This window comes from Chiloscyllium plagiosum, unplaced genomic scaffold (assembly GCF_037043375.1).
Source record: "Chiloscyllium plagiosum isolate Xiang-an unplaced genomic scaffold, Cpla_swu_hap1 HiC_scaffold_15, whole genome shotgun sequence".
Taxonomy (NCBI): Eukaryota; Metazoa; Chordata; class Chondrichthyes; order Orectolobiformes; family Hemiscylliidae; genus Chiloscyllium; species Chiloscyllium plagiosum.
Genome location: NW_028270153.1, coordinates 36,185,605 through 36,210,448, shown reverse-complemented (window position 1 = coordinate 36,210,448; position 24,844 = coordinate 36,185,605). Strand labels below are relative to the sequence as shown.

At 39.9% G+C, this 24,844-nt stretch overlaps 1 protein-coding gene across 5 annotated transcripts in view; it reads right to left on the bottom strand.

Moving 5' to 3' along the window:
- Positions 1 to 24,844, bottom strand: part of LOC122560122 (DEP domain-containing mTOR-interacting protein-like) — an 81,456-nt gene that overhangs the window by 22,336 nt on the left and 34,276 nt on the right. For 3 of the 5 annotated variants that reach the window (XR_015759577.1, XM_043710379.2, XM_043710380.2), the window contains 2 exons: positions 16,902 to 16,972; positions 9,861 to 9,965 (listed from right to left, as the gene is read on the bottom strand). The exons of 1 other annotated variant lie outside the window; for it this stretch is intronic. Coding sequence is in view for 3 of the 4 variants with exons in the window: in XM_043710379.2 (XP_043566314.1) it covers positions 9,861 to 9,965; positions 16,902 to 16,972 (176 nt within the window). In the remaining variant the exon portion in view is untranslated. Of the gene's footprint in view, positions 1 to 9,860; positions 9,966 to 16,901; positions 16,973 to 24,844 lie in introns of those variants that run through there. One more of the 5 variants, XM_043710386.2, reaches the window with a different exon arrangement.

Genomic DNA, 24,844 nt, shown 5'->3' with positions numbered 1-24,844 from the left:
CCGAAACCTCAATTTTCCTGCTTCTCGGATGCTGCCCGACCTGCTGTGCTTTTCAAGCACCACTCTAATCTCCAGCATCTGCAGTACCCATTTCTGCCTGGTTGATTTTAATCCTCACATACAGTGGCATTTTGGGAAAGCAAATCTTAGCAGGACTTATACACTTAATGGTAAGGTCCTAGGGAGTGTTGCTGAACAAAGAGACCTGAGAGTGCAGGATCATAGCTCCAAGAAAGTGAAGTCACAGATAGGTAGGATGGTGAGGAGGGCATTTGGCATGCTTTCCTTTATTGGTCAGAGCACTGAGTATAGGAGTTGGGAGGTCATGTTGTGGTTGTACAGGACATTGGTTAGACTACTTTTGGCATAGTGTGTGCAATTCTGGTCTCCCTCCTATCAGAAGGATGTTGTGAAACTTGAAAGGATACAGAAAAGATTTACAAGGATGTTGCCAGGGTTGGAGGGTTTGATCTACAGGGAGAGGCTGAATAGACGGGGGCTGTTTTCCCTGGAGCGTTGGGGGCTGAGGGGTGACCTTACAGAGGTTTATAAAATCACGGGGGCATGGATAGGGTAAATAGGCAAAGTCTTTTCCCTGGGGTGGGGGAATCTAGAACTAAAGGGCATAGGTTTAAGATGTAAAGATGTAAAAGGGACCTAAGGGGTAACTTTTTCACACAGGGGTGGTACATGTATGGAATGAGCTGCCAGAGGAAGTAGTGAATGCTGATACAATTACAACTTTGAAAGGCATCTGGATGGGTATATGAATAGGAAAGGTCTGAAGGGATATGGGCCAAGTGCTGGCAAATGGGATATCTGCTCGGCATGGACGAGTTGGACCAAAGGTTCTGTTTCCATGCTGTACATCTCTATGACCTACCTCCACACCTTCCTACCCTTGACCACAGATTAAGACTGTGTATGGCTTTTAGGTTAACAACTCTTCTAAGACAACATTCCTACAAGGTATAGCAAACACCTCTGCTTATTTAATAATCTGAAAAGGTCTTAATTTCTTTTTCTCTCTCTCTCTTTCTGTTTGCTTTTCTATTTTCTATTACAGACTTCTACCACTATTTAAATTTATGGAATAGTGAGAAGATCATGAGAAATAAAAATTATTAGGTATAGACAGGGGTTTGAGCTAATTAGAAGTGGGAAATGGCTCAGCAGGAGGATACTTGGCTTACAAAGCAAAAAGATATGGAGGCATTAAAGGACAATTATTTTTGATAATGATACCCAGAGTGAGATAAGAAAGGTCAGAGTATGCAAGCATAAAAACAAAGTAAATAATCTCAGTGGAGAGAAATGGTAAAAAGGCAAAATTAATGACTGTTAACTGAAATACACACAGTATTCAGAATAAAATAAATGAAAAGGCACAAATTAAGGGTGATGCATTCAATCTTATTGCCATTATGTAGATATGATTATAAAGAGACCAAAGCTAAGGAATAAATATTGGATTTCTATCACTAGAGAAAAATTACTTGGGGAAACTAATGGGGCTAAAGGCAGATAAACACCCGGGACCCAATAGGTTGTATCCTAGGATTTTGAAGGGAGTATCAATAGAGACAGGAGATGCATTGGTAGTAATCTTCCAAGAATTGCCCTGAATTCTTTTACACTCCAATGAACTTAGGCCCAATCGCTCAAACCCATGGTGTTAGGAGTAGTATATTTATCATGAATAATGAATGGTTTAACTAATAGAAGTCAGAGTTTGGTTAAGGGAGACAATTTTAAGGACAGCAAGCCATAATGAATGGAGTGCTGGGGCCACAGTTGGATGCAATATATATCATTGACTGAATGACAGAAGTGAACGTAGAATTGTCAAGTTTGCAGTGATGCAAAAACAGGTCAGAAGGCAAGTAGTGAGGATGACACTGTCTATACAGGTTAAGTGGGTGGGCAAATACTTGGAATATATTGTGGGAAATGTAAAGTTCTGCCTTTGCTAGGAAGAATAGAAGGAAAAACTGCTGAAAGCTGTAATTTGGAGGGATTTGGGGTCCTCACGCATGAGTCACAAAAGAGCTAATATCCAATTTTAGCAGATAATGGGGATAGCAAATAAACTGTTGGCCTTTATTTCAAACGGAATGGAGTCTAAAAATAAGAAGGTCCTGCATAAATACTACAAGGAACTAATCAGTCCAGTGCCCTAAGGAAATGTACTAGTGATGGAAACAATTCAGAGAAGGTTCACTAGGTTGATTCCGGTAATGAGGGCTTTCCTTTTGAGGAGACATTGAGTCGATTGGCCTTGTGCTCACTGCAGTTATAAAAATAAGAGGTGACCATACTGAAACTTAAAATTCTTAGGGGGTTTGACGTGGTAGACGGGAAAAGTCTAGGACCAGAGATCACATCTCAGAAAAGGGTCGCCCATTCAAGACTGAGATGGGGAAGAATTTTTTTTTTGAGGTATCCAGTCTGTGGAATTCTAAATCAAAGAAGGCTGTAGAAGCAGTATCGTGGAGTATATTCTAGGATGAGAGAGAGATTTTTATTCGGTAAGAGAAGTTAATGTGTGGGAATACAGCAGAAATGTGGATTTGAGGATTACCAGATTAGCCATGATCTCATGGAATGGGGAGCAAATTTGGTGGACTGAATTCGAATTGACTTTCCTTCAAGTAACTGTATCCAGTTCATTTTTGTTTGATAATGTCTTTGTAACCCTCGCCTTCCTCCAATTTAGAACTGTTTCTCTTGTTCTGTGTTTGTCTGATTGAATAATAATGCGCAATTTAACAGTATTATAATCATTGTCTCCAAACTGGACACCCACTGCTGCTTCATCCAATTGTCCAACTTCATTTCCTAATACTAAATCAAGAATTGCATCCTCTGTTATTGAGCTTGTTACATGTTGGCTAGAAATGTGCTGAATGTACAGTCAATTCCACTGTAACGAGGTAGTACTATTCTCGTACAATCTCTTGTTAGAAGAAAATTGCATAATAGAAGCCCAATTAAACTAATGGTGCCAGAATCGTGTTATAACAAATGCACCATTTAAAAATTTGCACTATAGAAAGTGTCCCCAATTCGGCAATCGTGTTATAGCTAATTCACATTTACAAGATGTGCGTTCTAGCAGAACGACCTACAGTTTAAGGATGTTATGACCGCTGAGCTTTTGAAACTGTTTCAAATTCCAGTTGATGGTGAGGGAATGCATTGACCCGATTATTAAAGTTGTGTTGTTTCTGCACTCAGAAACCAACCCATGCGTTTGCTCCTCGAACTGTCTTCACTTTCTGTGAGTCAAAAGTGCACACCAAACAGTATAATTATAATCCCAGACAGCATGGTGGCCCAGTGGTTAGCACTGCTACCTCACAGCGCTAGGGACCCAGATTCGATTCCAGCCTCTGGCCACTGTGTGAGTTTGCACATTCACATTCTTCCTGTGTCTGTGCGGGTTTCCTTCCACAGTCGTGCAGTTTAGGTGAATTGTCCATAGTTTTCAGGGATGTGTAGGTGAAGTGTATTAGGCAGGGGTAAATGTAGAGTAATAGGGTAGGAGGATGGGTCAGTGGGTTACTCTATGGAGAGTCGATGTTGACTTGTTGGGCTAAAGGACCTGTTTCTACACTGTAGGGATACTAAATTTGTGAATGAATTAACACTTCCATAAGGTATAAAAAAAATGCTTTGTTCCTGGGCATTCATTAGGACTAAATCAGACACACTAATAGAGACTGGGACAGAGAGATGTGCTGTAAATCATAGTTATGCTTCGTTCAGTACATTCTTGGAAGATGTGGAGTATTCCAAGGTCATTAACATATTTTGTGAATGGCACTATTCTGGATACGTGATCATTATGGTTAACTGCTGCTGTTCTACATTCCTTGGGGGCTTAGATAATTCTTGACTTTATATAGAAGCACTTCCACAGATTATCTGAAAAATCTTTAGGTTCTTGCACTCCTGCATGACCAACAGAAATTCCCTTAAGTGAAAAATATTTTGCCCAGCCTGTAAAATAATTATAAGTCTCGTATCCCCATGAACTTACTACAGCTTCTAAATTATACAGCAGCACGCTAGCATTTCCTCACAAGTGCTGAATTCCGAATGAGTCACATTCATAGCATGGGGAGTTCAGCAATTGGATTAAAATTACGTAAACTCAAGAAACTGTACTGGTGTAAGTACACTTCATGACCTTTGAGTATGAATCACACTCCATCACAATTAGGTTTGCAATTTTGCCCTGGGGTAAACTTCAACCCAGTTCAGAATAACTAAAAGCTCAGGCTTGAGTTTGAAGCTGAGAATGTCCTTGTTTGTATACATTTCAAGGTTCGTCCACCCTGGTCAGGTATCTCATGACTCCCTAATAGTTGCAGCCTAATAGTTTGAAAATAATTACTTCTGAGACTCAAGCATGAAGAACAGCTACTTGGTGAAGTGTAAGCGTGTAACTTATGTCCACAGAATCATAGTATGGAAGAAACACCATCTCCAGAGAGTGTGAGAGGGCAAACCCAACTCTTAAGAAATTAAAAGCAAAAAATGTAAATTAACAATATTAAAATATGGAGAAAAAGCAAATGTAAATCAAAGTTAGTCCAGGAACCTTTAAAATGTGCCCATGCATTCTCATGCAAGGGAATCAGAATTTAAAATCTAGTTTTCAAATGTATTGGTGAATCAATGAAACTTCAAGTTAAATCCATCACAAATTAAGGTTTAAGATTTGGTACAAGGAATTTTAATTTCAAAGCGTATTAGTAATAAGAAACCATATGTCAGTGCTCCACATGTGTGAGCACTCATTAACACAGAAAAGGCTTAAGCCTTCCATTGTTTCCAAAATAATAATGAAAGAGGCAACATTTAGTTCTATGTTAGAGAACTACTACGCAGTGCCAAATAGTGAGGGAACTTACATTCTGTTCAGTTCCACATTTGAGTTGCACCGTGTAGGGAGGCATCACATGGAGAACAGGTATTTGATTTTTGAAAGTAGGAGATTAGATGAAGACCTCCTGTTGAGTGTCTCCTAGCAACCAATGACCAGTGATGTTGATTTGAAAGCATTTCAATATTCTTTCCTACCAAGCTCTTGGCAAGAATACAAATCATGTAGGAGGACTTATGGTGAAGAAAAATATCTATGACTACATGTCCTTCATCAGAGCATTTATTAAAGGGTTTTCCATTTGCTTTGAAGTTTTTCAATCAGCTCGTAGTATAATTATAATCTCTTTAGGAAATTCAACCAACAATTGGTGCTATCAGCAAAAACTCTGGTCCAAATCCTCTGGTCTTTGGCTCATAAGAGACAAGATCTACAAGTGAAGATGCGCATTGGAGTCCCTTGGAAATTCTGGCTTGCTGGCCTACCTGAGGATTTTCTGGGAAATTTCAATCTCTAATCCCTGCTCCCAAAAGCATATCCACAAATGTCTCAGTTTCTGAGTCAGATGTTCTGGTGTACTTAATGTAATTGGATAGTTAGCCACAAAAGTTTTCATAGATTTAAAACTAATCTCACTCCTGGTTAGCCACCTCAGGAGCTGCAGCAACCACAACCACCCACTCTACCACTAACCTACATTACTCCCAAATCATCCAACGATTCTCCCCCACATCTCCACCACTTGGCTATCTCCCTAAACACACCCTGCTTCCCTCACCCACCTACCCAAAACTAACAGTCACTCACTCACCTGATTCACTAATATTCAAAGTGGACCTTTAAACTTAACATTGAAAAGTGAGGCACTCGAAAAGCACAGCAGGTCAAGCAGCATCCGAGAAGCAGGAGAGTCGACATTTCGGGCCTTCTCCTGCTCCTTGGAGGCTGCCTGACCTGCTGGGCTTTTCCAGCACCATACGTTTTGACTCTGATATCCAGCAATTGCAGTCCCCACTTTCTCCTTTAAACTAAATGTGCCTATCCACAGACTGGGGCATCAATTTTCCCTCCTCTTCAATGTCCAGGGCATTGTCAGGAAAAGTGCAGGGCAACTCTGGACTGAAAGTGCTCGGCCAGGTATATAATGACCTTTTAAAGGTGATGCTGTTCTTTTCTGAGATATTCTGGCAGTGGCGAACGGTGGAATGTTGCCACAATCAGATGAATTCGGTACTATAGTGGCAGGGTATGTAGGTAATGGAAAACCAAAAGAGCTGTGCTTGCTGAAAATTGAAAACATAAACAGAAATTGCTGGAAACATTTAGCAGGTCTAGCAGCATCTGTGGAAAGAAATCAGAGTTAACGTTTTGAGTCCAGTGACCAATCTTCAGAACTGATGGTAAGTAGGAAAAGGTTGGTTTTTATGCAGACGATATGGTGAGGGAGGGATAAGGAGTAAGGGACAAAGGGGTAAATGATAGGTGCAGACAGAGCCCGAAGACAGAGATAAAGAGTTGAACAGACAAAGCAGCAGTTGGGTCAGCTGAGCTTCCTATTGCCTGCCACATCAAAACTCCGCCATGTTCACTGGTCAACATCTCTGTCTCAGGCTTACTGCAGTGCTCCAGCAAAGCTCAGCACAAACTGGAATAACAGCGCTCATTTTCCATTTGGAAACTCTACAGCTTTCTGGACTCAATCTCAAGTTCAACAATTTTAGGGCTTGAGGCACCTTCCCTAATCATCCCCAACTCAAACACACACCAGGCCTTGTTATCTGCTATTAAATACACAACCCATTGTTCGCCACTAACATTAACAGCTATTCATTCTCCTAGGCTGACCGTTGCCTCCTCCTTTGTCTGTCCAACTGGTTTTCTCTCTCTTTGGGCTCTATCTCCACCTATCATTTACTCCCTCCCCCTTCCCCCAACCCTATTTTCTGCATAAAATTCAGCTTTTTCTTCACTAACATTAATTCTGAAGAAGGGTCACTGTACTCAAAATGTTAATTCTGATTTGTCTCCACAGTTGCTGCCAGACTTGCTGCGATCTTCCAGCAATTTCTATTTTTCTAATTTTCGCGAGGTAATGGGGTGGATTTGGTAAATGTAGCGAGAAAACCCACTTAAATCCTCCATAAACTCTAGGAAGCTGTCACTCAGCAAAAAAACCCCACAAGATTCAGCCGAAAGTCTCTCTTACCTAGTTAGTCCACAGGCCTTGACTTTTGATTGTAAATTTTAGCTCATTTCCTCCATAAATAACTTAGGAGCAGTAGTAGGCTATTTGACCCTTCAAAGTTTACTCTGCGATTTGCTAAGATCCTGGCTGATCTGATTAGAATATCAACTCCACTCTCTTGTGTGTCCCCATACACTGCTGCCTCACAGCGCCAGAGACCCAGGTTCAATTCCCGCCTCAGGCAACTGTCTGTGTGGAGTTTGCACATTCTCCCAGTGTCGGCGTGGGTTTCCTCCGGGTGCTCCAGTTTCCTCCCACAACACAAATGTGCAGGTTAGGTGAATTGGCCAGGCTAAAATTGCCCGTAGTGTTAGGTGAAAGGATAAATGTAGGGGAATGGGTCTGGACTTGTTGGGCTGAAGGGCCTGTTTCTACATTGTAAGTAATCTAACCTAATCTAAATCACCCGATGAAGAAGCAGTGCTCCGAAAGCTAGTGCTTCCAAATAAACCTGTTGGACTATAGCCTGGTGTTGTGCTTTTTAACTTTGTACAGCCCAGTCCAACACTGGCATCTCCAAACCCATAAACCTTGACTGCCCTGACTATCAAACATCTGGCTGACTTAGCCTTGAATACATTCTATAAACTGGCATCCACTTCTTCTGAGGAAGAGAATGCTACAGACTAACAACTCCCTAAGAAAAGAAATCTGTTCAGCTGTTTTAAAAGTAAGACCTCTTATTTTAATTCTGATTCTTCTAAACTCCAATGGGTAAGCATCCATTAATATTTCTTCATCAGCTCTTCATTCCAGCAAAGAGTGGAGTCAAACTTCACTGAACTGTTTCTACCATATTTAAAACCTTTTACAAATGAGAGGACCACAACTGTAATCAATACTCCAGTCGAGGAACTTGCTATGGACCCCATCTGATTTCCTTTCCCACAAACTGCTCGCACCTACTAGTTTTACACCCATATTGATTAGCCCAATGTATTTATTAAGATTAGATAGATTAGATTACCAACAGTGTGGAAACAGACCATTTGGCCCACCAAGTCCACACCGACACTCCAAACAGTAACCCACCCAGACCCATTCCCCTAAGTAATATACGTAGCACAATGGGCAATCTAGCATGGCCAATTCACCTGGCCTGCACATCATTGGATTGTGGGAGGAAACCAGAGCACCTGGAGGAAACCCATGCAAACACAGGGAGAACGTGCAAACTCCACACAGGCAGTGGCCCAAGGTTGGAATTGAACCTGGGTCCCTGGTACTGTGAGGCAGTAGTGCTAACCATTGAGACACTGTGCTGCCCATTAAACCATAGCTCTTTGGATAGTGCTCTGAGTCAGAATGCTGTGGGTTCAAGTTTGATTTCAATACTTGCACAAAATCAAGGTTCCATTCGCCCTCTCAGGTTGACATAAAAGACCCAGCAGCACTACTTCAAATAACACCAGGGCAGCAATCACCAGTATTCTAACTACTACTGATCATTCAATCAACATCACAAAAAAATAAATTATCTCGTGACTATTACATTGTTATGCAAAAAAAATTCAGTGCTGTATTTCCTACACCGTAACAGCAATCACACTTCAAAAGTACTTAATTGCCTAAAAACATCCTGAGATTGTAGAAGGTGCTATATAAATACAAGCCTTTTTTATCTCCCTTTTACCAACACAAAATAATTCACAGAGCTGAACATAATTAATTAAAGTTGCATGGTCTGCTGCACTGGATGCAAATTAAAGGCTCTTCAAAACTCCACCAAGCAACCTATCTGAAGCAGAATTAACAGGAAGCTGCAAAACAATGCTAGAAAGCCGATGAGATGAGCTATTCAGTCCTTCTAGCTTACCAGTCACTAAAAAACTTTGCCTCCCCAACATAAGGCACCTAATTAGGTTTTAAGATTTTTTGAAATGCTAAGTATCTCACACACTCATCACATTGAGTGAAAAGGTACTTCTTAATATCAATCCTGAATTTGCGTTATTCCTTTACAGTTGTCTAAATTTAACTCGACCATTATGATTATACAGGTGCAAAGCAGACAAAATCAGAAATCTTATTTCACTAGTACTACCAAATAATAATTCGTTTCCCAGCAGAAAGCACAATGATACCAATTTCAGTTTGGGAAGGCATGGGACAAATAACAGGCAATGCCTACATAACATAGACTGAATCCTTTGGTGTTCTGGTCTCACCAATATAATGCTAGTAAGTTACGAGTATTAGGCCAGCTGATAGCTCAATAATTGCGGTTCGGAATGTCAGTAGTGAGGAGACAGTGGGAAATCCCATTTCCTCCGTGGATCCAGTTTGATAGAATACTGCTAATGGGGGAAATGCATTTGCAATGGTGAAGTGAAGGAGATAATAGGAAGGCAGATCTTCCGCAAGCTAACCTCCTGAAAATCAGAAACATATCTCTTTCTGAAGTAGCCTACAAGATTCAGGTCAAATATATTGCTGCTAGGTTCTTGTTCTTCTCTGGTCTAAGAATGAGACACAGACATAACCTCGGAAAAATACACCAATCTGCATGAATTAGATGTTTTCTCATTTTCTATCATCTTATAAGATTGCTCTTCAGTGTCAAATGAGAGGCCATCTTGTGAACTAAGCTCTTGTCCAATATGACCTGGATTATGAACATGGCTTAGACTTGAATCCTGATCACAGAAGTGAAATATTAGGGTCTAACTCAGCATTCAGCACCTTGGAGTAATTAAAAAAAAATCCTTTATTCGAAAACTTTACCTTTATTCCAGCTGCTGCTGCTGGACCACCTGGATCTACTGCCTGGATGTAACATGGACTTAATCCTCGCACCACAAAACCCCAACCCACAGCATCACCAACAATCTGGAATTCAAAGAAAATAGAAAAGTAACTTTTATTTTATCAAGCCTGTTTTATATTCTTTAAAAGGGAGAGATATTTATTTTATAATACCGTGCGTGTTTTTTTAGGCAGATCGTACAAGGTCTTAAAACTTCACCCAATGTGAGGCGATCACCCAGAGACAGGGCTACGGTATTGTAGGGCCAACTTGTGTTCAACATTCACGTTTCTAAAAGTTCCTGGCTAGAAAGTGCTCCAGTTTTGGTGTGCTGTCTCTTTGCAGAGTGAACTTAGCCTTCACAGAAATGGTAAACTTTGAGAAACCCTGGATATTCTGTCTCTTATCTCACTGCCTTACATTGACACTGTGGGAGGTGCTCCACACTGCTATGTACAGGATATTCAGGCTGGCATTGTTTCAAATATACATTAGAGTCTTGCATAGCGGTATCTGGTCAGAAAAATGCATGTGCTTTATACTGCCATTTTGGAGAATTAAGGGGTTGCTTGGAGCATGGAAAATGGATACCACATGACGCAATTTCTAGACCTTCTCATCAGTGATAGAACCTTGCAATTCTACCTTTGTATAAATATAGATTTTTAAGTAATCTGCTTCAGATTGAAACATTAATTATCATGGACGCCAACAGTATCCTGGTCAAAAAGAAGTGGTTCTTTGTTGTTGAGGTCAAATATCGGGTGCCCAGAGAACAAATGAACCTGACAAGTGTAAAGTATTGAAAGCTGTTGAAATATATTAATAAGATTTGACAAACAAATTTGTGCAGATGCTGTTCAACAACTGGAAAAGCGTGCGATGGAAAATTCCATTTGCTATAAAACACACCATCAGGTCTGAAAGTTATGCTAGTAATTTCAGTTGACTGTACAACAGTGCAGCTAAAAAAAATCACGGTTGAAAGATATTAGACATCTCAGTGATGCAGAAAGAATGTGAAAACTGAGTAGGCCAAAGATTTTAATGATAAGGTACTGAGCATAGTTGGGTGCTGGAGCATTATTGGTAAAAACTCAGCTTTTAGTTGCAATTGAAGCTTGAAGGTCACAAACATTTCACAACAATATTTCATTTCCAAAAAAAATGAAATTCAGCAACGGTACATGTCAGACAGATCTGACAACTATAGAGGTAAAACAAAAGCATTTAGAAATGAGCAAAATTGCCTTATTTTCCAGTTGCAGTTCAAAGTACGTTCATTGCAAAATTCAGATTGAAATGCCAATACCAGTAAAATAGCTTTAGTTTGTTTTGTTTCTTGATCAATGCAACTTGCATTTTACAAAAAACAGACAATATTCACATGGCTCGTGCAACATACTTGCCAAGAAGTATGCTCGAAACTTTTTACTTAAGTGAAGGAAAGTAGATCTACCCACTTTGAGCATAGGATTCTTTCCTTTAGTCGCAATATTTTGAAAATCTTTTAAATTAAAAGAAATAGGATTAACATTCTTAGTAGATATTCACCCCAAAATATAACTGAACCAGATAACACAGAAAATGTTTGAACTAAATAATCTATATTACATTTGATGCTGAACATTCAATTGCCTAAAGATCAACAGCTTTTTGCTGCTGCAACAAATGTACTTTTCAGATATGGAAAACTGACCTCCTCAAAACAATTTATTTGCTGCAGAGGAAGTACAGTGAAGTGAATATATGAATGTACAACATTTAGTCTGTCCACTCCATTTGGCTGCATTGCAATACAAACAGACATTCAAACATTTCAGTTTCAGAGATCTCTTCATTTGAGAAAAATGGTTGATATAAAGTGGAATTGTTGTTTTTTTGGAATGGCAAAATGGTCAATAATTAGTGTGGCCAAACTTTAGAAAACTGTCAAAATGTGACACCCTCTTCAAAAAGAGAGGAGAGCAAAAAGCAGACAACTACAGTATAGGCTGATTAGCCGAACATCAATTGTTGGAAAAGTATTAGAATCAATTTTGAAGGAGGTAATCACAGTATATTTGGAATATCATAATCCAGTCAAGCAGACTCAGCATGGCTTTACGAAAGGAAAATTATCTATGACTATTTATGAGAGTTTTTCGAGGAAGTCTCAACCAGATGGACAGATGGGAACCAGTAGATGCCTTGTATTTGGATTTTCAGAAGGCATTCGACAAGATACCTCGCAAAAGGTTAAATCATAAGCTAACAGCCCATGGTGCTAGAGTAGTATGTTGGTGTGGACAGAGATGGCAAGTGGGCAGCAAATAGTGAGTGGGAATAAGGGCCTTTTTTAGGTTGGCAACCTGTAACCAGCAGGGCTCCACAGGGATCGGTGTAGGGACTACAATGCTTAAAATATTCATTAATGACTTGGAGGAAGAAAGTGAAGGTACTGTCGCCAAATTTGCAGATGACACTAAAATAGGTGGAAAGGCAGGGTGCAAGAAGAATATTGTTAGTTGACGTAAGTGTGCAAAAAGTTGGTAAATGAGGTATAATGTGGGAAAATGTGAAGCTGCTCATTTTAGAAGGGAGAACAAAATAACTTATTTAAATGGAGAGAACAGTACTAATACTAAAGTAATAAAGCGATTTGGAATGGATGGAAATCTTTACCAAAAAACATTTCTGTTCATTTCAGTATAGTTGAATCCAAGTTGTTCCAGGGAAGCAGCAACTTCCCTCAACTTACCAAAGTGTGAATATTACCATTGACTAACATTCTGGATGAAATAAGAAATTTGGTTTGATATTGTCACAATATTAATGTATAAGTGTTTATCACGTATCACCAAAATTCCTTTCTCTTTTAAGGAATACCTACTAATAATGTTATTTTAAGCAGGTTAATAACTCTTGTAAATTAGAGAAGGAAAATTGATACAATTAGCATTTGTGCAGCAGTATTGCATGTCCTATTATTTGACTGTTGTGTTTGATTAAGTAAATCAAAGCATCCTCTCTCATAGAGTACAACAGACAAAATAATTTGGACATTGTTTTCTGATAAATAACATCAATGACAAGTATTTACATGACAAGCATAAAACACTTCAGACACTGCCACATAATTGAACAAAATACCCAAGTTTTCTTCACAGGGTGCTTCTGAGACTCCCCACTCAGCTGAGCACTACCATTGTCCAAGAAAGATTTTGGCGTTTTTTGTGGCTCCTTGTTATAAGTCCAGCAAGAGCATTTGGGCTTCATATATTAGAAGCTCAAGCTGTCCATTGCAAGCCAACATTAATCAGAGGTGCGATGTTAGATTTGGAACTTCCAATATCCTCAACTGTAATCACTTAATTAGTCCAGACAGGATCAATAACCAGTTGTCCCAGAGAATGTGAACCAGCAGCTCAGCAGTAGAAAAGGGCTTCACTTGATGCAGTCTGAACCCCAAAGACAGTATTTCTAATCTCTTTTGCATACTCCATTTTAATAGCAATGTTCAGTTTCTGCTGGTTGGAGGAGGAAACCTGACACCTCGCTCCCTAACCCCAGCCCTGAACAGACATCAGGTAAGTGATCCGATTGGCCTTTAAAAGAGGATACTTACTTACAGCTGAATTTCACACACTCCTCCCATTCAAAGGCAATGGGGGACAATTGTCATTTACCCATCCAGCCAACCCTGAACCAGAAGATATTTGAAGGTAAACCTACCATTGGTTATTGAGCACAAGTGGTCAATGAATGGGCCCGATCACACAAATGTATTCCCATGCCATACAGGAAAACTGGAAGCTTCGGCTGCAGAGTTTAATGGATGTAGGTTTGCTCGCTGAGCTGGAAGGTTCATTTTCAGATGTTTCATCACCATTCTATGTAACATCATCACTGAGCTCCGGATGAAACACTAATGGTATGGCCCGTTTTCTATTTATGTGTTTAGGTTTCCTTGGGTTGGTGGTGTCATTTCCTGTGGTGATGCCATTTCTTGTTCCTTTTCTCAGGGGTGGTAATTGGGATCCAAGTCAATGTGTTTGTTGATAGAGTTCCGGTTGGAATACCATGCTTCTAGGAATTCTCGTGAGTGTTACTGTTTGGCTTATCCTAGGATGGATGTGTTGGCCCAAAGTGGTGTCCTTCCTCAGCTGTATATAAGGATACTAGTGAGAGTGGTTCATGTCTTTTTGTGGCTAGTTGATGTGCATGTATCCTGGTGTTTTCTGCCTGTTTGTCCAATGTAGTGTTTGTTACAGTTCTTGCAAGGTATTTTAGAAATTACATTAGTTTTGCTTGTTGTCTGTATAGGGTCTTTCAAGTTCATTAGCTGCTGTTTTAGTGTGATGGTGGGTTTGTGAACTATCATGATGCCAAGAGGTCTGAGTAGTCTGGTAATCATTACTGAGATGTCTTTCACTTAGGGGAGAGTGGCTAGGGTTTCTGGATGAGTTTTGTCAGCTCGTTTGGGTTTGTGGCCGAGTAATCGGTGGAATTAGTTCATTGGGTACCTTTTCTTTTTGAATACACTGTGTAGGTGATTTGCCTCTGCTCTTCACAGTTGCTGTGTGCTACAGTGTATGGTGCTCATTGCAAAAAGGTTCTAATGTGGCTTTATATGTAGGTGTTGGGATGATTGCTTCTGTAGTTCAGTACTTGGTCCATATGTGTTTTTCCCTGCTGCTTTGTCTTCCAAAAAATGAAACCAGATGTATCCAACACACCACGCTTCTACAGATAACCCAAAATTCACAAACCAGGAGCACACCTCCCCCCCCCTCCCCGCAACCCATAATCTCGCTACCTGGAAACACCAACTTACAGGTTGGCCAAGGAGCTACACCAAAGACTAAAACACTTAGTAGACTCACGCCACTCCACCCAAGAATTCCTGAAGACCAAAAACACCGAGATAGAAGAGGATGAAATAACTGTCTCCTTTGACATAACAGCCCTGTTCACATTCATCAACATCAACCTGGCCCAGGAAACACTGATTACTCTATTAGAAGAGCCAAAGACACATACATCAAACACCACCAACTTCATCAGCAAGGACAATATCATCAAGCTAGTGGACCTATGCCTTACCATCCACTTCATCTTCAACAACAAAATCTACAGACAAACCAATGGAACACCCATAGGATCTCCGATATCAAGGTTCTTAGCAGAGGCAGTAATGCAGAGACTCAAACAAACAGCTCTGCCAACAATCCAACCCAAGCTTTAGGTCCACTATGTGGATGACACCTTTGTCATCATTAAACAAAACAAATTAGAGGAAACCTTCAAGACCATCAATAATACTTTACTGGCATAAAATTCACTAAAGATGAGGAAAACAACAACAAACTGTCATTCCTAGATGTCACAGGAGAGTGAACAGCCAATGGGAAACTTCAAACCAGCATCTACAGGAAAACAACACATAAGGACCAAATACTGAACTACAGACGCAATCATCACAACACCCACAAACGAAGCTGCATTAGAACATTTTTTGCAATAAGCCACCACACACTGCAGCACAGAGCAACTACGAAGAGCAGAGGCAAATCACCTACACAGTGTATTCAAAAAGATCAGGGACCCATTGAACTCATTTCACTGATTTCTCAGCAACAAACCCAAACGAGCAGACAAAACGCGTCCAGGAACCCTAGCCACTCTCCCCTAAGTCAAAGACATCTCGGAAATGACTGCCAGACTACTCAGACTTCTTGGCATCATGGTAGCCCACAAACCGACCAACACACTAAAACAGCAGTGAATGAATTTGAAAGACCCTGGACAGACAACAAGCAAAACTAATGCCATTTACAAAATACCTTGCAAGAACTGTAACAAACACAAATTGGACAAACAGACAGAAAAATAACCACCAGGATACATGAACATTAACATGAACAAAAAGACATGACCCTCTCTCACTAGAATCCTTACGTACAGATGAGAAAGGATACCACTTCGACTGGGACAACACATCCATCCTACGGCAAGCCAAACAGAGACACTCACTGGAATTCCTGAAAACATGGCATTGCAACCGGAACTCAATCAAAAAAACACATTGACTTGGATCCCATTTAAAATCCCCGGAAGAAAAAGAACAGGAAATGATGTCACCACAGGAAATAACATCACCAAACCAAGGAAACCTAAATACAAATAGAAAGCGGGCCACACCACCAATGTTTCATCCAAAGGCTCACTGATGATGTTACCTACTTTGGTGATGAAATATCTGAAAATGCACCTTCTAGCTCAGCGAGCAAACCTACACCCAGAACTTCAACTGAGCTACAAATCTTCTCAAAACTCGCTGCACAGTTTAATGTTGGGAAGGTGGACAGGGATCTTCTACATGGATCCCTTGGGACATTTGGATTCCACCCTCAACCAACCCTCCCTTGCAACCTTTCCCCCAACCTTCTGAACCCACCCCTGCATTCTTCAGCAACCGCTCCCCCCACCCAAGTTTGAATGCTTAGAAGCTCTCAAAGATGGGACTTTTTCCTCTTAGAAGAATGGAAGACTCTCCTTGCAGTACTTCATGTTGGTCTGAGCATTAAATTGTTGCATGATCCCCATTAGGATCATGATCAGGCTCTTCTAATCACTGACATTTTAAACCGGGGGGGGGGGAGGGGCAGGGGACTGTGGCACTCTGCCCAACCCATAGAGTTGGAGGTACTTGTATGGGGTGGAATCCAAACAAGGTAACCTCTTGACCTCCTACTCAAACTGCACAGATCAACAGCTGGCATGATCCAAACTGGAATGTGGGACCATGGCTTCCAGATAGATTAGGCTCAGTGAATTACACCACAGTTGGCAGAAATAATTCTGCATAATGATAACATTGGATCATTCACAAAATTCCATACAGTTTGAGATAAGGGGTGCTGAACTCTCCTGTGGCAGAATTTCAATTGCAACATTTTAAAACTGCCATTTAGATTGTACCACGTCTCTCCTGTCACTGTAGTAACTGATTAAAGCTTCAAGGAATGCGCACTTACTGTTAATGTTTTCTTTAAGTAAGGTGCTCCAGGTGATAGGAGTTCTTCATTAGTTACTGGTCTCTTCAACACTACAACATAAACGCCAGTAAGTGTTTGCACACAGTATGTGAACATTTTTAACCTAAAACAGAAACAAAACCCTTTTTGTGCAATCTATTATCAACTGCCAAGAGAGAATCATTTCTTGTTAGTACAGTAATGAACGAAAAAGTTGATTTTACACATTGAAGTGCTTTGGGAGAAAGGCAAAGTGCATAACACAATGAATTGTTTGGAATGCTATGACTGCTATTTCGACAAATTCCACAACTAAACAGGGCAGAGAGGGGGACATGACTAATCTCACGTGAAGAACAGACAACCAGCAAATGAAAACTTCAGAATCTTCTTAGACATCCCGGCCTGCCTTAACAGCTGCTCAACACACCAGTTCAAAATAAGCAGAAAGTTGTTTAAATATGCAGACAAGAATTTAACAAGCCAAAAGACACTGATGTAAAGACTGTTCCATAAACAGCCAGCTTACTCTTTGGGAGGAAAATTAAAGAGACCTGGAGAAAGCAGGTCAGACCTCACCTCCCACCACTCTGCAAAAGCCCAAACTGCCTGTGGCTCCCTCTTGCCCCTTTGGTTCACTTGGCCTCAAGTTCATATTAAATGAAGTCTAGAATAAGTGAGAGTGACAACTTTAGATAGGCACACAGATACACCACTGTGCACACATTCTGGGTTAAAAATAAAAAATACACTCCACACCCTTACAACTCCTGCATCTATACAACAACACCCCCACTACTGTAGGGGAGTATCAGCCTGGGTTATCTCTCCCAACAGCTTAAGCTGATAGCCTTCTGGCATTGGGGCAAGAGTTTTACAAAATTAATCACGAACCTTTTACTGGCCTCATAAATTACTTCCTATGCTTTTTGTAAACCTATTTTATCCTAATCAGCTTCTTCAGGAATGGGTTGGCTGGTAAAAAATTGTGGTTTCGTTTCCAGATATAAATTGAACAAAGCATTGTACATCTTGTGATGTAAGAAGATAAATGACAAGACTAACTTTGTCCACCATCCAAAGATGATGGTCCACATGGTTTAGTTTTCTCCCATAAGATTTGTATGCTCCTACATCTGTTAACTATTAAAACAAGTCACTTCCAAAGCAATGACAAAACATGCATTGATTTCTCTTAAGTATTTAAATTAACTTTGTTAACTGTCTTTCTATTAACTTGATTTAAATATAACCCAGAATCTTTATTATTTAACTGGCTTTATGCTCCAGTAAAGTTGCAGTTTTATTACACACAGTAAAGCTCAGAGACCTGGTGATCAGATTACAACCTGTAGCATGCCAAGCACAACCAGTAGGTGGAAGAGCAGGAACAAGGACAGGGCTGTCTAATAAATAACTTTCATGTCAATAGTCAATGACATTGCTTCCAGGAGAGCATACAAAGCCTTATAATGTGTAAAACAAAATAGAAAATAGAACATTTTTTGAAAACTTAATTAATGTCTATGAAAGAATGGACAGTCAAACGAAACATTACTTTGACTGAATGTGGCAGTATTAACACGAACCTATAAAAACAAAATATGTCAAATGGAAAGTAAATAACATTGATGCCTGAGATTAGGAATGATCGCAAATGTTCCTAATGAATCAAGAAATGCCTTTGAATGTCAAAGTTTATGGTAAATACCTTTACAAAGGGTTGAGAGAGATAACCCACACCTGAAACTTGTCTAATTCCGAACACATTTTTCAAATACAATGGACTCAATATTAATCTGATCCCCTCAGTCCAACAAGTTAAATATGGGGTCTATAATTACAACATGCTAACATTACGTCAATACTACAATACAATACATTAAGAACATTTGAGTAAAAGCAAATTACTGTGGATGCTGGAATCTGAAACCAAAAGAGAAAATGCTGGAAAATCTCAGCAGGTCTGGCAGCATCTGTAAGGAGAGAAAAGAGCTGATGTTTCGAGTCTAACTGACCTTTTGTCAAAGCTTTGGCAAAGGATCAGTTAGACTCAAAACGTCAGCTCTTTTCTCTCCTTACAGATGCTGCCAGACCTGCTGAGATTTTCCAGCAAGAACATTTGAGGTGTTCAGGCATGGATCGACAGGACATCTAATCAACATATTTAAATCATGCTCCCAAAATACAGCCCTGGAGTCAGGAAAATTGGTGGTGAAAAAAAAAATCGCAAAAACTGTCACATGCACAGGTGCCTTGAGCACTTTTTGTTAGCCAAGAGGAATCAGAGTACTCCATCAGTCTCTCTTCAGAAAGCCCTAAGCTGCATCTCAGCCCTGATCATGGGCTTTCTTCTATCAAGACCCTTGCAGATCTCCTTGCCTGTCCTGATTCTTCAGATGCAATTGCCTGCCTCTGATGTTCTTTGGTCAGAGGCTGGTTGGGAGATGTACAAAAATTGTCAGGGAGGTTCTGCTGTTAATTTAAGTTAGGCCCTGGAATGTAAAAGGAATTTTACTTTTACCCTACTGAGCACATGTGAAAGCAGCTAAGTCAAAGGGACAATCCTTGGGGTTGTGACAGGTCATAACAAGGATTTGACCTCCTTGGTTTTAAAGATCTGCATGGTACACACAGATTAATATGAACAGCAGAGTACAGAGTCTTAAATTGGATGCTCGAGGAAATGTTTTAATTGATTGGCATGTAAGGGTGTAATTGATGCAAGGAATCCTCAGACCATCCTTCATTAATTCTGGGCTTGGGAAGTACATGAATTAGATTAAGCCAGACACATGCTGCACTTCACTAATGTAATGATCCCAGCTGATGGTACAACTGAAATCTAGCTTGATAAACCATATTATTTTTAGTCAATATGGTAGTCATTCATCAAAGCATGGTCACACAAGGTGACACTTTCCCTAACAGCAGAAGCGTGTTAAACAAAAGATGTTAAAATGAATCTAAATATTGATCATTGGTTAACAGATCTTAAACTCACAGCAAAACAAAGTCTCATGTATTCCCAAACACCATCACTTCACAGTGATTCAAATCTTGATAAATTAACATTAAATATTAAATCTTTAAAGGTTTAACTTATATGCTTCTCCATGATTCTGTGCTCTGACAAATCTTTGTACATAGATATCTACAAAACCGAACACAGACTTTCTCAGTCTTTTAGTATTTTCTCTATTTCTAACCAAACAGTCCTGATTTGGAAGTCTCACAAGTTTTTTTTAATTAAGTGGCAAAGCAACTGAACTTTCCCCAATTTGTTCTTTCCTCCTTTCTAGGAGAGGAACTATTAAATTGCTTTTGAGCCAGTCAGGTGTCCTACAAGGCTGCCCTCAAAGTTTTCAAGCTCAGTCTTTGATTATTTTCAGCCGAAGCAAGCCAATGTCTTCCAATACTTATTTCATGTCATAAACCATATAATATAAATTAACAAACAAACCAGCTTCCATTAGCAATTCAGGGTTTCACAGTCTGTTGACACACACTGGGTTGGTGAATGTTCTGGAATCATCTAGGATCTGAACTCTTCAGATGAACAGTCACTAGACTCAAAATATTAACTACTTTCTTCCCACACATGCTGCCAGACCTGCTGAGCTTCTCCAGCAATCTTTGTTTTTGTTTTAGATCTCCAACCTCCACAATTATTTGCTTTATTTTCAAGTTAGGTAAGAATATCAGATCACGTGAAACTGGAACCTGAATCTATTAGGTTCCAAGTAAGATATTCTTTCTTGTCTTCTTCTATACATAGTCATGTTCAATAAAACCTGTTGCTGTTCAGTCACAAGAGTATAAATCTTTTATTAGTCCAATGGATGCTCTGTTGAGCATGCAACAAACCAACAATCCATTAAATCAGGCAAATAATCTGTCATCATGAAATTTGTATGCTGCTTGTGTGATAAAGATTACTGGTAGGTTATTATTATTTGGAAGCTTGAGTTCTAAACAACGTATAGAGTCATAGAGACGTACAGCATGGAAACAGACCCTTCGGTTCAACTTGTCCATGTCAACCAGACATCCTAAATTAATCTGATCCCATTTGGCAGCATTTGGTCCATATCCCTCTAAACCCTTCTTAATTGTATACCCATCCAGATGCCTTTTAAATGTTGCAATTGCACCAGAGTCCACCGTTTCCTCTGGCAGCTCACTCCATACACGCACCACACTCTATGTGAAAAAGTTGTCCCTGAGGTCCCTTTTAAATCTTTCCCTTCTCACCCTAAACCTATGCCCTCTGGTTTTAGACTCCTGGGGAAAAGCTTTAAGTATAATTTGTATTTTTTTAGTGTGATGTATTAAGAAGAAAAGACATTGCTCTAATTTCATTCTGACTGCTGTAAGTGGTGGAGGGGTGTTTGGAAAGTAATTTACCTGTATTTTAATGAGACTTTCTGGAAAAACATCCCGAGGCAAATTGTTCAGTACTTTAGAAAACAAAGAGCAGAGGAGAGGAAAAGAAATTGGGTTGTTATAAGGTTTCTTATGACACAGGAGGGCAAAGACAGAAATTATTTTGTTAAGCCACTGATCCAGAAGATCAGTGAGTGTGCAGGTATCTTTCAGAGATAAGCAAATCATTCAGAGAGAAAAGGCTGATAATCCCAGCAGTACAGTTTAGCTGTTTCCAAAACAGTCAGTGCAGAAGAAAAGAAGTCCTGAGTAGCTTTGACATTAGTAAGAAAAAAGTTATAGGAATAGAAGGTGTTATAAAGTCAGACAGGAAGACATTCTACAAGGCTACTGAATGCATGAGCTTAAGGAACATATGTTAAAGAATAAGTTAGCTGTGGTACTTGTTTGTTTAAAGGTCTCATGAAGAGATAATAATGAAAGAGGATGACATTACCAATGAGAAGTACTTTACAAAATTCTAGGAATGGCAATGATACAAACTCCTAAGTCCACTACCTACCTAGGCTATTAGCCCACAACCACCCTTTTGTCCCAAGCCAGCATGTAAACCTGACAGACAGAACAAAAGTTTCATAGTGGAGGTTAAATATTAGGTGTTAAGGATATAAAGATATTAAACCATGTAGGTGGATTTAGTATTTTTGTAATTTATTCATTTACAGGAAGAGGGTGTCACTGGCTAGACTGCATTTAAGGCCCATCCCTAATTGCCCAGAGGACATTTGAGAGTCAACCACATTGTTATGGGTCTGGGGTCACATGTAGGCCCAGACTAGGTAAGGATGGCAGTTTCCTTCCCTGAAGGACATTAGTGAACCAGATGGGTTTTTACAATAATCGACAATGGATTCATGGTCATCATTCGACTCTTAATTCCAGATTTTTAAATTGAATTCAAATTCCACTGTCTGCCATGGCAGAATTCCAACCCGGGTCCCCAAGGACATTACCTGGGTCTCTGGATTAACAGTCCAGCGATAATACCACTAGGCTATCACCTCCCCTGTGCTCTCAGGCTAGCAGTTCTGACCTCCTCTGAGCAGCTCTAAAACAACTGAGAAAAGAATTGAAATCTTTGACAGAGTCACCGAGTTGGGTCAGTTCCTTCTTCTGGGCAGTCTCCTCATGGTACCTGACCAATCAGACAATCACAATATGGCTCCTCACCAAAAACGGATTTCCAGTTTGACCTTCACTGTTCCAATCACAGATATCTTTTCTTTGCTTCGAGCAGTGTCACATGGTTCCTTACCCATGCAGACATTTGCAGTGAATCTCCTGTATGGGAGCAATCCTCAGACCTCACTGCTCAAGCTCTAGCAGTTGACTCCTCACAAAGAGCTGCACAATTCCGGCTCCTTGATTTTTCCTCCAGACTGTAACTTTTCTTACTAGTTGTACTTGTTGTGAGATCATAGGGTTAAACTCCTTCTTAGCTTTGGTTGGTTTTCTACAGCGTGGGGGATGGGGTGTTGAATTTCAGTCTTTTCTGATAAAGCTTTTTTCAAACAAAATGTTGGAAGTTAGTCATAGTAGGAAAAGTTAGAAAGAATGAATAGGATTATAACAACTTCTTCCTACAGTTTTCACCTTGCACTGTGCAGTGGGAGAGGGAGTGAGCTCAGTCAACATAACATATTTTAGTTGACAGTGGAGTTGTCCTCCTTGCAGATATTATTGTCTATGCAGTTGATAATATGCATCAGTAACACTTTCAAATGTTATTACACTTTCAGCCACATCATTCTAACTTTATATTCTTGTCACAGAATGATCTATCACACCAGAAGATATTGATACTATCCACATCATTGTAGCAGTTACCAATGCAAATACCGAATAACTTAGATCTCCACGATCTGAGAGTCACTGCATAGAAACACTGACGGAGCGTGAAGGAGGTGTAATCTCCTGTGGTGGTTTGGAAAGTAAACTGAAGGACTGTAGGCTGTACAAGTGGGAATGTGGTAGAAAGAAATTAATAGGTCTGACTTCTTCTTGAAGTTAATGAAACATCATTGTCATTTACATGCTATGAATGAAAGCAAAGCTTGGTAAGTTAAAAAGTTCTATGTCAGAGGTGTCCATAGGAGTTGAATACTGATTTGGACAAACCATGAGTGCAAACTATGGTGAAATGAATGACTGCCAAATCTGAGGAAGGATCCTGGTCTCCCAACAAAAGAAGAAAGTAAATGTGACAATTCAGCCCCTTTTTGTAAAGGGTTGGATTAAAATCTTAATATTTTTCTTCAGGTCACGATCCAGACCTCCTTTCACAAACTGGCTTCTAAATATCTGGTGGGCCTCTGACCAGTTTGAAGGACCAATTCCATCAAATGCACCCCCTGGGCATGACGGTTCCATTTTAGATTGTTGTACATTCAGTGGTGTTACACTAGGGGGTACATCAAAAGGGCCATAGATATTTGGTGTCAGAATGGTTGGGAAATCAAACAGATTTCCCAAGTCCAACTGTAAAATCCTCAGCACCTATACCAGCAGCTGGGCCTTTCAGACCTGAACTGCAAATCTCTGAGCACAGAGATCATATTTACCTGACCCACAGAAAATCTTGGGGAACATGCAGTTTGAGATTCCTCTACAAGCCATTGATGTTTTCAACTCCAAGGCGTGTTAGTGACCTCACTGATCAGTACCTTGCCCAGAAACAGACTGAGTATAAAAGGAGTGGGTGTGGACTCCCAGCTCTAGAGATAGACCTGGCCAACAAGTTACAAAGCTAAATTACAATCAGGTTCACTATCTTTTATTTACTTCCAATCCACTTCCTTGACCCAATTGAAATTTCTGTCCTCAGTTAAAGCCAGAAGAGAATGGTTTTGAAATGTTTATGTGTCAGGAAATAGATCTTTCAGAACATAAACCAACACAAACCAAACTCACCCCTTATGCAGGTCAAAATTCAGCCCACAGACTTATAAAATTTGGATTGCAAAGAAAAGATCAGCAGGTATTAAGGATACTAGATTTAGCTGTCTTTTTATAGTATCGAAGTTAAGTCCAGTTGCTTGTCCCCCCAGAGGAAATATTGAAAATGCTTTTAGTAGCTTGACTGAATTCAACAGGGTAGTCACTCAGTGACAGGCTGAGGTAAATGTTAAACAAAAAAAAAGAAAATATTGATCAAACCCATAACTGTTCTTCCATGAAAATTAATTATCACTAATCTGTATATCAAACCTATTTTACTGTAGACCCCTGAAACTTTTACTCACAAGAATCTATGAAGCTCAGAATAAAACATTTCAATCAGCCCAGCCTCCATAGCTTTTTAGGTGATGATGCTGTGAGTGGGGACATACAGTGAGAAAAGAATTCCATATTGTTACCACCCTTCATGTAAAGAAATACTGGATCATTTGGCTCAAATTTTAATATTATGCATCATTGTCCTGGATTTCCCCACATGTCAAACTTGTGTTCCTTCATTTACGCAACTGAATCATTTAATCATTTTAAATAATTCAAAG